The sequence below is a fragment of the Anolis sagrei genome, chromosome 2, assembly GCF_037176765.1.
Source record: "Anolis sagrei isolate rAnoSag1 chromosome 2, rAnoSag1.mat, whole genome shotgun sequence".
Lineage (NCBI taxonomy): Eukaryota > Metazoa > Chordata > Lepidosauria > Squamata > Dactyloidae > Anolis > Anolis sagrei.
This window is the reverse complement of record NC_090022.1, coordinates 283,729,697-283,746,989: the sequence shown is the minus strand read 5'-3', so window position 1 is coordinate 283,746,989 and position 17,293 is coordinate 283,729,697. Positions and strand designations below refer to the sequence as shown.

The 17,293-nt window shown below is 38.0% G+C and overlaps 1 protein-coding gene across 7 annotated transcripts in view; it reads left to right on the top strand.

Annotated features, from left to right (window-relative positions):
* Nucleotides 1-17,293, top strand: part of WDR7 (WD repeat domain 7) — a 231,527-nt gene that overhangs the window by 21,791 nt on the left and 192,443 nt on the right. For 4 of the 7 annotated variants that reach the window (XM_060761305.2, XM_060761308.2, XM_060761303.2 and 1 more), the window contains exons 2-12: nucleotides 168-339; nucleotides 2,989-3,095; nucleotides 3,361-3,439; nucleotides 4,127-4,301; nucleotides 6,186-6,262; nucleotides 7,759-7,878; nucleotides 9,096-9,271; nucleotides 10,597-10,711; nucleotides 11,329-11,470; nucleotides 14,202-14,450; nucleotides 16,761-16,981. In XM_060761305.2, the coding sequence (XP_060617288.2) occupies nucleotides 181-339; nucleotides 2,989-3,095; nucleotides 3,361-3,439; nucleotides 4,127-4,301; nucleotides 6,186-6,262; nucleotides 7,759-7,878; nucleotides 9,096-9,271; nucleotides 10,597-10,711; nucleotides 11,329-11,470; nucleotides 14,202-14,450; nucleotides 16,761-16,981 (1,620 nt within the window). In that variant the 5' untranslated portion in view covers nucleotides 168-180. The remainder of the gene's footprint in view (nucleotides 1-167; nucleotides 340-2,988; nucleotides 3,096-3,360; nucleotides 3,440-4,126; nucleotides 4,302-6,185; nucleotides 6,263-7,758; nucleotides 7,879-9,095; nucleotides 9,272-10,596; nucleotides 10,712-11,328; nucleotides 11,471-14,201; nucleotides 14,451-16,760; nucleotides 16,982-17,293) is intronic. The other 3 variants (XM_060761309.2, XM_060761304.2, XM_067464650.1) reach the window with 1 other exon arrangement.

Here is a 17,293-nt window from a genome sequence, read left to right as displayed (position 1 = left end):
TTCATTGTATTTATATGGGATGGAGAGCTTTTGAGTAATCACAATGCATCAGATATTTTCAGTGACGTTGCTGATGAAATGAGTTACGTGTTTTGAATTTTTTCAGTAATAGTTAGATTTTTTTTTTGTGGTAACAGTGATACTAATTAACTTACTTTCATTTTCAGGTGTGAAACGATAATGGCAGGTAACAGTCTGGTCCTACCGATAGTGCTATGGGGACGCAAAGCACCTACACACTGTGTGTCAGCCATACTACTAATGGATGATGTATCAATGATTGTAACGGGATGCCATGATGGACAAATATGTCTCTGGGATGTCTCTTCAGATTTAGAAGTAAGTATGTGTGGTATACTTCATGTTGCTTTGCAAAACTGAGCATAAGGTTTGCTTAATGAGCTTTAGTTTATAGATAGGTTGTTGAAACACATTCCTGCATTTCAGATATAATCTGAATTGGCGAAGTGCCTGGTGATCTACAGGCAAGGCGTAGCTACAGTACACATGCTTCTCCCAAGGCAAACCTTGCTGCTTGAGCTGATGCATAACAATCAATACATGTTATTGATATTCATAGGCTTGCTTTTGTAGGGGAGAGTGTTGATTTTTTTGTTGAAAAAAATCATTAAACCATGGAAAATCAATGAATCCTGCTGAAAGGCGACTCTGTGGGCTCCTCTTCTTCCTCCCACTCCTGACCTTTTAGAGGTCAACCTGCTGGATCAATTTAACATGAATAACTAATGCAGATACTGAACCTGGGAGCGCATTGTTTCTCTTAAACAATTCTTCTTGTAAAAAGGCATTTCTTATTATTTTGTGGTATGTGGTGAAGCATATTTAGCTAGCAGTATTTATGTGAAGTCTTTAAAAAATGAAGCATGTTTCAAAATACAAATACATAAACAAAAAACTGGTTCTAGATCTTCTGCATTCCACTACTTGCTCTTTGTCCCCTTTATGTAGGTGGGTGTTTACTTTTAGTGTTAGATGTATGTCATTTGTCTACATACTGATAATTACATGAGCCTATAAAATTCCCTCAGTGCTCAAATTATTATTAGCAATGAGTACAAGCTGATAGATGCTTTGGCAAGTCATAGTATATTTTAAAATAAAATATTTTTCTACCAGGATCCTTTTGATGTTAAATATGAGATTTCATTAAATATGATCCAATGTTAGAGCAGGTTTCACTTATTCTCATTTACAACTGCAGATGACTATTTTTAAGTCGCAGTTTGTTTACAAGCCAATAGCAGTACATTTTTTAAAGTGTTCACCAATACTGACGTGAAAACAACTGTAGAAGGAAGTGTATTTGTGCTGCATAGTTAGTGTTTCTCAGCCAATGAAAGGTGCTTAGTTGACCTGATGCAGCCTTTAGCATGCAAAGTACAGCTGTCAAATACAGCAACAGAGTCTGTCCTACATATCATTTAGATACTGGATAAAAACATAAGATCTGTTGATTTCCCAGCTAACTATCCTATACATGTATAGCAATGAAGTATGAATTGATCTTTGTTATCTACTGGCAGAAGTTTATATATGAAATTGCAAAATGCATGATAATTACCAGAGATAGTAACCACTTGGCAACAGAGGAATTAACCTAATGTTTGCCGTTTGATTTAAATGATTTAAACTGGACCAGGAATTCTTATATTTAGCCATTGAAAATCTCCTTTTTCCTTGGTCTGAAAAGAAAAACTGCTTCATCATGTCAATGTCATAACAATCAGATGTTTTATATGATGCTCTTTGGATGATGTGTACACACTGGTGGTAGGGGCTTTGCCCCATTTTTGCCTAAAAGGTGCAACTGGACATCACTTTCTGCTGCTGTTACCAGTTTCTGGAACTGCTTCTGGGGAATTGGTGGGTGCTAAGGAAATCTGCTGGAGATATCCAGAAATAGTAATTGATCGTTTCATACCTTATCTACCAAAACTGAATGTGGCTGTGTGTAGCATAGGAGATGCAAATAAGGATTTGGCACTGCACTTTCTCCATGCATAATTTAACAAAACATTGACATTGTTTAGTAGATTTTGAGTACAGATTTTGTTATTTTAAATCTTCATTATAAAGTCTTCTGTATATCTAAATGATATAAATGATGGCTCAGGGGATTAAACCACTGAGCTGCTGAACTTGCTGACCGGAAGTTCGGTGGTTAGAATCCGGGGAGCAGGGTGATCTCCCACTGTAAGCCCCAGCTTCTGCCAACCTAACAGTTTGAAAACATGCAAATGTGAATAGATGAATTTCAGCTGGAAGGTAACGGTACTCCATGTAGTCATGCCGGCCCCACATGACCTTGGAGCCGTCTACAGACAACACCAGCTCTTTGGTTTAGAAATTGAGACAAGCACCACCCCTCAGATTTGGATACGACCAGACTTAATGTCAAGGGGAAACAAAAACTAGCACTTCAAAGTCATTTTTAAATTTCAAGAAACGAAATATTTTAAAAATATAATTTCAAACAGCAATCATAGGTGGAAAGCTTGTGGTATCTGAAATAAAATGGTCTTGGTATTTTCACAAAATAGTTTTACTATTGCCTTTGTTACTATTGCCTTGGTCCTGATGATAATATTTATCATGAGTATTTTATAAGTTGCCCACAGTTTCCTAGATGCCACACAGAGATTAAGAATAACACAGGCAATATTCACAGACTAATTTTTAAGGGATTTGTTAGTAATATAGGAATAAAGTCTCAATTAGCAAAGAGGGACTAGATGATGCATGTTTTGTGTTGCTTCATTGTGGAATAGACAATTGGTCTGAGGTACCTTTCAGGGTTATCATATTCATTATTTCATGTACTTATTGAAAAACATGTATCCTTACAGATTTTCACTTCCAAATACATAATCTAGGCTACAGGCAGAATATTTACTCCTTAGTTGTAATAACTATTGAGATATCTTTTCATTAATGATTTCTCTGTCTATCTGTTTCCTCTAACACTAGATAAATCCTCGAGCTTTGTTGTTTGGTCATACAGCTTCAGTTACTTGCTTGTCAAAAGCCAGTTCTTCAAGTGAGAAGCAGTATATTGTGAGTGCATCGGAAAGTGGGTAAGTAGCCTCCTGTAGTCACTTAATGGTTTTTTTATGCTGTTTTACTAGTGAATGTTGAGTATGGTGCTGCACTTTTTTAAAACACTTTTTTCCTAGATGGGTTTATAAGTCTATGTGTATTTGTGTGGGGAATTAAGAATATTCCTTGAGTCTATATTCTTCATCCCTTTGCTAGAAGGAAAAGCCAAGGAATGAGCCAAGTGACTCTGGGTTCAAGTGAATACAAGGAGATGACTGGTTAATTATGCTTTTTGTTCTTTAGGGAGATGTGCCTCTGGGATGTGAATGATGGACGATGCATTGAATTTACCAAGTTAGCTTGCACACATACTGGCATACAGGTAAAACTTCATATGTAAGCGAAAACATTCTCTCACTGTAATGCATGCATATTCTCCAGGAGAACTGCAGATACTCAATACATAGGCCAAGTTTACGATAACCCATTCATGTATCATTTGTATAGGTAGGACAGAATAACCACAGAACTGAAAAGAACTCATAATGATTTGGGATAAATTGTCAAAGTTAAGAAATGTGAGTTACAGGTGTAAGGCAGAAATGTCAAAGCAAGATAGTTGTCCATTCAGATTTTGAAGACACTCGTTGGTTTAATAAATTCAGTTTTATTCCATATACATTTGTATATACATATGGAAATATGTGTTAGAACATAGCAAAGCTAAATAAACTTTAGAGCATACTAGAAATTATCCTGGAAAAATTTGGAAAATTATATACATCTAAAAGCTGAAAATTAAGAAGTATGAATTGATTAATCAAGTATATAACACTAAGACTAAACTGACTTTTTAGAACTTGTTTGTTGTTCATTTCAGAAAATCATATGGTTGTTGATATAGTCTTGTTATAACATGATTTAAAATAATTAGGACAGAAAAATTAGTCGTTATTTTGGAAACAAATCCTGTGTCATGGATCTCCAACCCCACCCATAAAGTGATGCATTTTCTCAGAGCACTAAATCGCAAAAGCTCTGATCTGTGTCTTATATTGTTTTAATTTAGTTCTATCAGTTCACCATTGGGACCCAGCGAGAAGGGAGACTGTTATGTCATGGCCATTATCCAGAAATTCTCGTTGTCGATGCTACCAGCCTTGAGGTTCTTTATTCTTTAGTGTCAAAGATTTCCCCAGACTGGATCAGTTCCATGAGCATTATTCGATCTCACCGAACCCAAGGTTAGTAAACAGCTTTCCTAGCAGCACTTAATGTTCAGAACTTTCTCTCCATTTTGACATGCAATGTCTTGAATCAGAGGTGATCCTCTGAATTTTGTTTGGTTTCAGGTCCCAGCTTTCCTCACCATTAGCTATACTAGCTAAACCTACTGGGAATTGCAGTCCAATAACTTGGAGGGGCCCATGCTTCTCCACTCTATTTTATATATCTTCATGTGCTGTTTTGGAATCCAAACCAATTACAGTATAGTGCTGTATTAGCCCCGGTTTTCAGTTTTTATTTTATCTGTTAGTTATCAGTTTATTTCAATAGAAAAGTTAAAAGCTGATTCTTCATGAATCCCCTTAGTAGGGTTAATTTTAGCTGCTCAGCCCAACCTACTTCTGGGTACAATTTTAAGCCAAGTCTTAAATGATAGATATGTCAGGCAATATAGTTCCAACATACTCTCACTGACATTCTGATGATTTGTAGTTGGTGCTTTAAATTACATTGCAAATGCAGTATGATTATATTTCTGAGTGCAAGAGCATTATAGCATGCCTAAATAAAGAAAATCGGTGAAGAGAATTGTCAGGATCAAATGTATAAAATTAAAAAAAAATTCCAAAACTCCAGATTCATTAGAAATAAGTTGAATTATATAACATGGAGCTCAATGAATAACTAACCTCCATCACAAATTTATGGAATAAATTAAAGGAGTTGTAGAGATTTAGGAATCTACTTTATGCTTATTAATCAGATGATCGGTCAATTCACTTGGTGTTGTCTAGGGCTATTGTGCTATTGAACTACGTGGTCCCTGGTGTTGGTTCTTGACAGGTTTCCAAGAAAGAAACCAGAAAGTATTAGATATGTATTAGATTGAGGAAGGCATTACATCAGTGCCGATATCTTCCTGAAGTACTGAACTGAAGTACTGAATGGTTAGCGGTCATAGATGATGAGAATTGCAGTTCAAAACGTGTAGGCGTAATAATTATGTACAAATTGACAGCAGTTCTTGAAGATTTCAGAGCAGCATTTTCCCCTGCTCTATTAGATGATCCTAGGTTAGTGACATGTGCTTTGTCACTGAAAAACTCTCTTTCACCTGATATTCTACATATACTTTTTGAGCTTACTTTATGAACTTGCCTTGTAATATATTTCTTTGGATGTGTGTCTGTCAGCTTGCTTTATGGTAGTGGTTCCCAATCTGTGGTCCATGGACCACCAGTGGTTCCCGAGAACTAAAATACAGTTTGCGGCTTAACCGTTACTACATCATTGCAATGAGAGCAACTGGTTTCGTGAAACCTTTTTATAGTGCCAAGGCAACGAGAATGTTGGGAGGGTAAAGACTGACTACCATGAAAGGCACGACAATAAGCCTCCTGACTGCTTCTTCTTCTTCTCCTCCTCCCTCTCCCTGAGTGGAGCCATTCCATATGGCACCTGGAAGCAGGGGGTACCTTCCTGTCTTGGTTTTTAGGCCTGTTCCTGGGGTTATTTTGGGTACTGATTCAGAAAATTGCATTGGATAGACCACATCAGCTCTAGGTTATTGAATATGGTTTTCTGTGAGCGAGCAGATGGTGACTATTGGATGGTATATGTTCTGTATCAGAAACTAGAAGTGATGTGGTCTATCCAATGCAATTTTCTGAATCGGCACCCCAAATAACCAAACTGAATCTAAAGTTGACCAGAAACTGATTCGTAACCATTTTGGCACCAATGTTGGAGAGTGGTCCCTGGTCAAAGTGATGCTTGGTCAAGTGGTACCTCGTCAAAAAAGGTTGGGAACAACTGCTTTATGGAGATGATTAAAACAGTCCTGATCGTCTTTCTGTTTTATTGATGTGGTATGCATTTCTTTTTCATCTTTGTTTCATTAGAGGATACTGTTGTAGCTGTGTCTGTGACAGGAATTCTGAAAGTGTGGATAGTGACTTCTGAAATGAGTCATATGCAGGTAAAGAAAATGTGATTTAGCTCTACTAATCCTATTTTTTCCTTCTAGAAAGAATTGTTCTGCATTATCACAAAATATCTCAAAATATTTTAATGGATTTGCATTATAACTCAAATATTGTTTGTCCTCATTCATTCTTCTATTTTTTTCTGATTAAATATGTTGCTCTGCGTATCTTAATTGTGTTAAGTGTAGATTCTATTTAAGAATATATTCTGAAGATCTGGTACTTAAAAGAAGTAACCTTGTTTTTGTTTTGTTTTTTCCTTTTTAAAAATATGAAGCATTTATGTTTTTCAGTTTTAGTGTTTTGTTAACACTTCAGTTTCTTCATGACGGGATCCTATACTGTAATTTCTTAATTATATCTCTTAAGATTGATTTTTTTGGTCCTCAAAGAAATGAGTCCAACGCTCGGCAGCCATGATACTAACAGGAGCGGAGCGCAGGGAGCATACAACTCCTCTGCTGCACCAGCTCCACTGGCTGCCGATCTGCTACCGGGCTCAATTCAAAGTGCTGGCGTTGGCCTTTAAAGCCCTAAACGGTTCTGGCCCAACTTACCCATCCGAACGTATCTCGGCCTATCAGCCCACCAGGACCCTAAGATCTTCTGGGGGTGCCCTGCTCTCTATCCCGCCTGCTTCACAGATGTGGCTGGCGGGGACGAGAGACAGGGCCTTTTCTGTGGTGGCCCCGCGGCTATGGAACGCCCTTCCCATGGAGGTAAGATCAGCCCCCTCATTGATGGTATTCCGAAGAAGATTAAAAACCTGGATGTTCGAGCAGGCATTCGGTTAACTCAGTGCAAAGAATGAAATGATTAAAGGACTGGCAATATGGACGACGAAACTGGATCACGATTTTAGTCAGGAGATGAATTGGATTGTTGTTGATATATGTATTGTGTATTAAGTTTTTATGTTTTTAAACTGTATGCTGTCGATTGTTATATTCTGTTGTAAACCGCGTTGAGTCGCCGTCTAGGCTGAGAAACAGCGGTATACAAGTATAGCAAATAAATAAATAAATAAATAAATAAATAAGTTGTAGATGTGGGAAATATGCTAGGATGAAAATAGTAGTCAAATATTAAATGGGAGGGCGTTCTCAATTCCATAAAGTTTATTGTCGTATGTTCATTTCAGAAGAAAATAACATGTATTGGCAATTGATTTCTTAATTATCTAAAATAAACCCTAGTTTTAAGGCCACAATGGTAGCAGCAAAATGCTAAGGGGAAGTCCAACCGTGTTACATACCTTCATAATAAGAGAAATATAGAAACAATGCTTATACAGGTCCTTTCCAGATAAGCCCAATATGCCAGGATCTGATCCCAGGTATTCCATATTAAACTGGATTATATGAGTCCGTACTGCCAGATAATCTGGGATAAACAGAAAACCTGGGATCAGATATAGGGCCTGTCTGAAAGGGCCCACATATTAATGTATGAATAAATAAGTAACCTTTGAATCGGTTTGTCTCTTTAGGATACAGAACCAATCTTCGAGGAAGAGTCTAAACCAATTTACTGCCAAAACTGCCAAAGCATTTCTTTCTGTGCATTTACTCAAAGGTCACTTTTGGTAGTTTGCTCTAAATACTGGCGGGTAAGGATAACCAGTTAAGTAAAAGCTGGCTTTTCTTTGTTGTGCAAGCTATTATAATTAAATTGTGTATGAGGCATGTATGAAAAGAAGCTTAGGACAGTCAGATTCTAAATCAATTAGAGTTTGATTTCATTGGATAAATAATCTGTTTGGTTCATGGGAAATCACACTGTTGCTGGTATTGCTTTGGTTTTGAAATGCTCAACCATCTATCCTAATGTTGTGGTGCACTGTGAAAATGACTCGGATATTAGGTATGCTCTTTGCTTTTTATCTTTTTAAATACATATCTTTTGTAGTGTTCTATAATTCTTGGAGTATTTGGCCTCTTGTGGAGGGAGGCTTCTTTGCTAGTTTTCCACTATGTGGCTGAAACATTGCTTCAGCCTTTCAATGTGCTGAATTGAATTATTTTCCTGATGTCTTCTTTATTTATATCTTTTGTAGAAGGCCAGGATGAAAAAATGACTTTTTCTTGATATTTGTATATCTATCAACCATGATCTTTTTCTTACCTACAATTAAATCCAGCATTAGAGTTGGCCCATTTAAATCAAGACGTTTCCTAAATTGTGATCAATAAGTTCCACTCATTTAAATTAATATACTTTAAATAGAACTAACAGTGCATTTAGCCATTAGTGAAGTTTTTTAACATGTTGTTCAATATTCTGAAGCTACTGCAAGCTATTGAGGTGTTTTTAAATGGATGTAAATTCTTTTATAAAGCAATACTATATGACAGAGAGTAGTTCTGTTCACATGTTACGTCCTGATTTGGTTTATTTAGAATATCTAAAAAGGAGCCCTCACTGGTGCAGGTTAAACTGCTGAACTGCTGAACTTGCTGACCAAAAGGTTGGCGGTTCAAATTTGGGGAGCTGGGTGAACCCCCGTTGTTAGCCCCAGCTTCTGCCAACTTAGCAATTCAAAAACATGCAAATGTGAGTAGATCAATAAGTACCGCTCCGGTGGTGAGGTAACGGCGCTCCACACAGTCAAGCTGGCCACATAACCTTGGAGGCACCTACGGACAACACCAGCTCTTCAGCTTAGAAATTGAGATGAGCACCGCCCCTCAGAGCAGGACACAACTAGACTTAATGTCAAGGGGAAGCCTTTACCTTTACCTTAAATAGTACAAGAAAGATTAAAGAGGTTGAATTATTGGCAAACTTTATGCTGAATGGTTTCTTTCCATAATAATTTTTCTTTAGGTATTTGATGCTGGAGATTATTCCCTGTTGTGTTCAGTTCCCAGTGAGAATGGGCAGACTTGGACCGGAGGTGATTTTGTGTCAGCGGACAAAGTGATCATATGGACAGAAGACGGTCAAAGTCTTATCTATAAATTACCAGCCAGGTATATGGAGTTACTTGTAACAGAGAAAAGGCAAATATTTTATCATTATTGTTTTGTTTTGGGGATTTTTCTTTTCTTTGTTGTATTTGTAGAATAGAGAGAATTGAGGTTAAAAGAGGTAGAATATCAAATCATGGTTAGAAACAGGTTTGTTAGAATGAATCATGGTTCCCTGAATTTGGGGCATCAAAAGAAACTGGATGTAGAATCATAGAGTTGGAAGAGACCTCATGGGCCATCCAGTCCAACCCCAAGCAGGAAAATCACATTCAAAGCCCCCCCAACAGATGGCAATCCAGCCTCTGTTTAAAGGCCTCCAAAGAAGGAGCCTCCACCACACTCCAGGGCAGAGAGTTCCACTGCTGAACAGCTCTCACAGTTAGGAAGTTTTTCCTGAGGTTCAGATGGAATCTCCTTTCTTGTAGTTTGAAGCCATTGTTCCATGTCCTAGTCTCCAGGGCAGCAGAAAACAAGCTTGCTCTTTGAATATTCTGGAAATGGATCATGCAGATCTTGATTATAGCAGGCCTCTTCTCACAGTGCCAAATGAAATTTGGATATATTGCTTGAACTGGAATTTCCTCCATAATATGACATGAAATGTATATCACTCATAATTGCATAAGAAAAACGTTTGCTTATTCAGAAGTAAGTGTGTGTGTGTGTGTGTGTGTGTGTGTATATATATATATATATATATATGAGAATGATAAACCCTTATAGCTTCTCTTGATATGGCAAACTTGATTCCTTGCCAGAAGTGACTAGATACTCTGGCACTTTGGTTTGTTGCTTGTAGATAGCCAGTTTTATTCACAGATTCTAGTGTGTTTTATGAATTTTACATATTATCACATGAGGTTTATGTATGTTCATTGATTTTAGATTGATATTGTTTTTTATGCTTGTGTATTGTTGTCTTGAGTATGGCACTTTGTAATGGTTCTGTGAGCCATCCCAAATCCCTTCGGGGAGATGGTGGCGAGGTACAAATAAACTACTACTACCTCTTCTTCCTTCCTTCCTTCCTTCCTTCCTTCCTTCCTTCCTTCCTTCCCTCCTTCCCTCCTTCCCTCCTTCCCTCCTTCCCTCCTTCCCTCCTTCCCTCCTTCCCTCCTTCCCTCCCCCCTCCCCCCTCCCTCCTTCTCTCCCTCTCTCCCTCTCTCCCTCTCCTCCTCTCCTCCTCTCCTCCTCCTCCTCCTCCTCCTCCTCCTCCTCCTCCTCCTCCTCCTCCTCCTCCTCCTCCTTTATTAAAACTGGTTTTAGGTCACTATATTTTGTAAACTTTATTTGAGCTTTTATACAGTCTCTGTGTGAGGTGTTAGATACTATTTATGTGGCTTTTTATCCTCCAGTTGTTTGCCAGCTAGCGATTCATTCCGCAGTGATGTTGGAAAAGTTGTTGAAAATCTAAATCCTCCCCAGCTCCATTGTGTTGTAGACAGAGCTGTGGAAAAAGAAGATAAACTGGTAAGGCCCTCTTTGAACTGCTACATTGTTTAGAATAAAGTGTGTACTTTTCAGATGTTCAATATTGTTTCTGGCTTTAATTTGATGCAGCTTTAACTTATTATTAATTTCATACTCTTTTGTATTTTTATCATGTCATTGTTTCCACTTTACAGTGCCCAGACAACATATTACAAATAGAGATTTTGAAATCACTAGTCATAAAAATAAATTAAAGTTGTCTTATTGTTAGTCAAAGTATTTCTGCATGTAACTCTGTATTGCCTTTTCTAATTAGCACTATGAGTCCATCTACACTAGATAATTAATACAATTTGATACCACTTGAACTGCCATGGCCCTATGTTATGGAATTAGGGCAGTTGTGGTTTTACAAGATCCTTATATTTTCCTGCCAAAGAGTGTACTAAACTACAACTCCCATGATCCTGTAGCATTGATGCATGGCAGTTAAAGTGGTGTCATATGCATTTATTTTCCGTTATAGGTGCAGCCAATGTCTCTAAGTAGGTTCTAAGCAGCATTACTACCTGGTAATACTGGGATCTGGCTGAGGAAATTTGTGCGCGGTTATTACCTTCTTTTCAAATTCTTCTGATGCTTTTCCTATTTTACAGCTGTTAATCTGCCCTCCTGTTACCCGATTCTTCTATGGCCGCAGGGAGTGTTTCCATAAATTGCTAATCCAAGGAGACTCCTCAGGAAGGCTCAGTGTTTGGAGTATACCAGATACACTTGATCAGCAAAATGTAACAGAAGGTAGCTACTTCGCAATTTATTTACTTAAAATGTAATTTAAAGTAAAACCTTTGTCTTATAAGGATAGTCCTGCTGTCATCTGCAAGACCCTGCAAGTCTAATACTGTAAACAGTTCTGTGTGTATTGCCAGTGTAGTTTTTTTTTCGTATCAGGAGCGACTTCAGAAACCGCAAGTCGCTTCTGGTGTGAAAAAATTGTTCGTCTGCAAGGAAGTTGCCCAGGGGATTCCCGGATGTTTTACCATCCTGTGGGAGGCTTCTCTCATGTCCCTGCACGGGAAGCTGGAACTGACAGATGGGATCTCACCCTGCTCCCCAGATATCAACTGCCAATCCTTTGGTCAGTGGTCCTGCCGGCCAAGGGTTTAACCCATTGCGTAACTGGGGGCTCTGCCAGTGTAGAAGGGTCTGTGACGATGGAAGAAGTGTCTGAAGATGGAAAAATGCCAGATTATGGAAACAAATTTTATTTTTTTTAAAAAAGGAAGTCATAGAAACTCCATTAAGAATGCAAAAGTCTCCAAGTCACATCAAACCTGGAAATCTTTTATGAATAAAAGTGTTTTCTTTGACTTTGGAAAGTCTGAATAAGTTACCTCTCAGATGTAATATGTATCCTGGAAGGCGGTGGGGGGAAAGTACTGTACATGAAGTGAGAATAAAAGGTCACAAATTATTTTTGATGCTAAGGCAACTATAATCTTCAACAAGAAAAAAGACAGAGCACTCTGAAAAAATTGGACTGAACTTAAGCATTATTATGAGCTTTAGAAATGGACTGGAACTGGCAAAAGTAAAATATATTTTTTTAAAAATCCAACTCTTTGGGATAATCTAACATTAGCTTGTATGCAGATCTGTTGATTAGGCAGCAGAATCTTTAAAATTCTTTAAAAAAAATAGGAATTGAACACTACAGAAATGTCTTATATTTCCTATTTTGAAACCGAGCCAAAACAACTCCCAACACTGATTTTAAGAAGACCATGATCAAGACTCATGCATTTAAAGCTATGTAGTTTTCTTCCAGAGAAGAAAACATACACAAAATAATGAGAATGATTGTTTTGTTAGTCTGTTGCAGCAGAAACCATCAAACTTCTCCCCAAGGAGACTCAGAGCGGATTACAACATAAAAACAATCACAGGGAAACATTCAGTGCCTTCTTAAAGCACTGAATCATTTTGGCTCTGGAGGCAGTGCTCATCTCTGGCTCTGGGGGAGGTGCTTTTTTCCATTTCCAAACTGAGGAGCCTCCTGGTTGTGTAGCCAGCAAGATTGCTTGGAGTGTCTCTTTGTCTTTTCCCCGCCAAAGTGGTACCTATTTATCTACTCACATTTGCATGTTTTCAAACTTCTAGGTTGGCAGGAGCTAGGGCTAACATCTCTACCCTGTCTCATGGATTCGAAATGTCAACCTTCAAGTCCGCAGTTCAGCAGCACAAGGGTTTAGCCCATTGCGCCACTGCAGTCCCACTTTTTGGAAAATGTAGGATGATAAGTTGCATTTGGCATTAAGATTTGTGTGTTGCAGCTCACTTCATCGGATGCCAGGGTGTAGTTCCATCAAGCATATGTTTCCATTCTGGGGGAAGAGAGTGGAGGAATGGAAATGCAAAATGTGGTAGTACAGTGATTAAAGGTAATTAACTCATATGCAGTGATGAAACGCCTTTGCCCAAAACAGCTTCAGAAAGACAGACCTTCACCTCTAGATGAACTCAATGGGTGGCATATTGAAATCTTAAGGGCCAGAAGGGAATAGAGGCACAAAAATTACATGCAGAAGAATTGTGCAAAATTTGTTATAAAACCAAACAAAAGTATTACTAGATTGTCCCTACAGAAATAATATGTAATCTCACATATATTAATCTCACATGTATCAAGATTAAAAGCTTTTGTCCCTTATTTAAAATATATGGGTTGTATGTGGCATGATAAACCCAAGAAGGCAGAACTCCTAGATGCTTACAAATGTGATGGTGGTATTCCTTTTTTTTAAAAAAAAAATCAATGATATAGGTTTGCATTGGGTTTGTGTGTTACTAGCATTCCTGCAGATTTTTAAGTCAGGAAAAGGCAATTGTACCCTTTCAGTATTTTTGACTACACAAACTTTAATCTTTCACAATTGGCTATGTTGAATGGCTGATGTTCACCTCTGCTGAAGGATAAACATTCAACACAGCATGTCAGGAATCTGTCTATCACTGCTACATGAATTTCAAGTAAGAATAGTACTCTTCTATGTGATGATATAATTATTACGACTCTCGTTCCATTGCCATTATAGAAGCTTACAAAGCTGTTTACAGAGACCTATAGTCCACAGAATTTTTAGTCTTCCTACCTTCATTTATTGATAACTTGTGGCCAGAGAGGGAGAGATCAGTTTGTGTAATGTTTCTCTGATTATTCATCTGAAGTGACCCATCCTCATTTTATGAGCAACTGAGCAGTGAACATTTAAAACACTATATAGTCAGTCTTCTTATATTTGTGGGTTTGTCTTCTACAGGTTTGATTATTTGTGGAATTGATTAAAATTTTACCTCTTGGAATGTTTTTGATCATCCAGGGGTCCTGTTTCCCTAACACAAGCAAATGTGGAAGGCCGACTATATGTACAAGAGCGGATTTACAGAAAAATTGTGCCCCTCCCTCACAGTGATATGTTTTCTGACCATTTCCTTTAACTTCTTCCTTTCTGTTTATTTTAAAACTCAGGATTGAAAATAACAACATCTACTTCTCTACAAGAAGCATTCAGCAAGCTTATTCCTCGCCCTGCTGGGATTATAGATCAGCTGAGTTTTTTGCCAACTAGTGATGAGCCACTTAAAGTGACAGCGAGTGTATATATTCCATCACATGGGAGACTAGTGTGTGGCCGTGAAGATGGAAGTATTGTCATTGTACCAGCAACTCAAACTGCGATAGTTCAGCTCTTGCAGGATGAGCACATGCGCAGAAGAGGTGTGTGAACAGTTGTTTTAATTACATAGAAGAGGTTGTGGTTGATATATGTAGTTGTGTTCTTGCTCATCTGATTTTCGAAGAAGGTATTAGGCTGTATTTATTTGTTCTAACGTAATGGTGTTTACCTGACTGTTTAAACATTGTAAAACAATTGCATGCAGCCACTCTTCCCAAGGTTTGGTGTTATTAAAAATGATTGTCCCAGGAATGCCTCATTAAATCATTTCTAAATTGCACACTCATACCCTAGAAAGCAGAAGATGATTCCTACAAAATTGAAAATACTGAATTTAGCAATACAGAAAATTCAGAAGATTCATGACAAGATCTTTCAAGGGGCTGGATTAGTAATTTAAATTTGGGGCAAAGATGAGAGTAGTGTATGGATTGATTGGTTGATGTAATTGTCATGTGTGTGTGTGTGTGTGTGTGTATAAACATATATTGATATGTTTCATTTGTTATGTTCTCCATCTCAATCTTCCTCCAAGGGATTTAGTGTAGCATATTGGTTTACTCACTATTTTACCTTCACATCAACATTATGCAGTAGGTTAATCTAAGAGAGAATGTTTGGCACAAGATCACCGCAACTCATGGGTTAATATAATCTGAAACAGGAAAACCTTTGTGTCTGTCTAGGCCAGTGTTTTTCAAAAGTCTATTCCTCCAGGTCTTTTGGACTTGAGCTCCTAGAATTCCTGGTAAACTGGCTAAGATTTCTGGGAGCCAAAGTCCAAAACACCCGGGGGAGCAGAGTTTGAGAAACAATACTACCTTGGCTTCACGTCTCACATGGTAATAGAAGCAAAGAGCCTTGCACAAATCTGTGCTTCTTCACTGTTGTGGCAAATCTATGAATCTCCTGGTGCTCTTCAGAGCCAGTTGAATGAGGTCTCTGTTACTAGCTGGCTTATATGTGCAAAAATGTAAATGTGCAAAGAACTTCTATATATTGCACTGGGATACATTTCAAAATAGTCTAATTTAAATTAATATTTATTTGTTTACCCTATTTATACCCCACTTTTCTCAACCCTGTAGGGGGCTGAAGGCAGCTTACAAATATAAAATAAGCATATAAACAATTTAAAACATATAAAACCTTAAAATACTTATTAAAATCACATTATCCAAAATCATAATCTATCGCCATTCCGAATTGTCATTTCACTATTCCATAATTATCTAGTGGTTTACTAACTGAATGCTTGATCTCACATCTAGGTCTTTAGCCTTTTCCTGAAGGTCGGGAGGGAGGGGACTGATCTAATTTCATTAGGGAGGGAGTTCCATAGCCAAGGGCCACCACTGAGAAGGACCTGTCTCTCGTCCCCACCAACCGCCCCTGCAAAGGAGGCAGGACTGAGAGCATGGCCTCTGCAGACAGTATTATCCTCCTAGAGGGAGATACGTTTGGACAGGTAAACTGGGCCAGAACAAAATGATGATGCTTGTTTGTCATCAGGTGCTGGTCTGAGTGAATTATCACACCTGTTCTAGATCATTGCAATGATTGCCTCTAGACTCTGTTCGAAAGGCCAGGTTTGATCATTTAAAACAGTGGTTCTCAACCTGGGGTCCCCAGATGTTTTTGGCCTTCAACTCCCAGAAAGCCTAACAGCTGGTAAACTGGCTGGGATTTCTGGAAGTTGTAGGCCAAAAACATCTGGGGACCCCAGGTTGAGAACCACTGATTTAAAACAATTGGAAACACCCTGATTCTCCTGATGTTGCTGAATTGCAGCTCTAATGTTTGCTTATTCTATCTTGGGCTGAATGAAGTTATAGTCCAATCTAGAGCCATACATTATTCATTTCTTTTTATTTTAAAAAAGCCCTCAGATCCTTTAGTTTTTCACTGAGTGCCACTTCCTGCTGACTATAAGATCACCTTTTGAAATCCTCAATCTTGGTACTTTCGTTTCAGAAAGTAAAGCTCATTTTCACCAATGTGAAAAGTGAGAACCATGCAGTGTTGTACCCAGTGCAGTACAGGGGTTCTAAGTTGGGTTTATGGGCTATGTTGCTATAACAATGTGTTGCATACTAAATAGAAATAAATAATTTCTGAATAAAATTAGATAGCAAGTGAAGAATTGGAATAAAAGTAGGTACTTTGAGAAAAGGATAAAATCTCTTTAGTTTTGATCTTACTATTTTAATTGTATGCACTTGAAATGTATTCTGTATATGTAATGCATAAATTGTCCACAATTTCATATTTTTTGTCCAATACTGATCTAAAGAGTTTCCACTCTCATTGTGTGTGCTGTCTTTATGTTCTCTTCTATCCTAATTTTCTAGGCTGGCCACCTCATAGAACCCTGCGGGGCCATCGGAACAAAGTCACCTGTTTGCTGTATCCTCACCAAGTTTCCTCTCGTTATGATCAAAGATACTTGGTCTCCGGTGGTGTAGATTTTTCAGTCATCATCTGGGACATCTTTTCTGGGGAAATGAAGCACATTTTCTGTGTGCATGGTGGAGAAATTACACAACTTTTGGTTCCTCCAGAAAACTGCAGTGTAAGTTGATCCGTGCCTCTCTTATTAATTAGAATGTTGTTGTGTGATGCTGCAAATTTTCGCAAGGATTTACTGATCAGTATGCTTCAGTTAACAAAGCCTCTGACAAAGGAGCTCCTTTTTACGAAATCTTTTGATGCCCTCCCAGCTCCCTTTTTCCTTTCTTGTCTTCAATCTAGCTGGAAGTTTGGTTAGGACTATTGGTATTGGAAGAATGGTGAAGGAAGGCTGGAGAAAGACTTTTTAAAATACTATTTGTGTCAACTTTTGTATAATTTTCAATACTTTTTTTTACTTTTTCACATGTCTTCC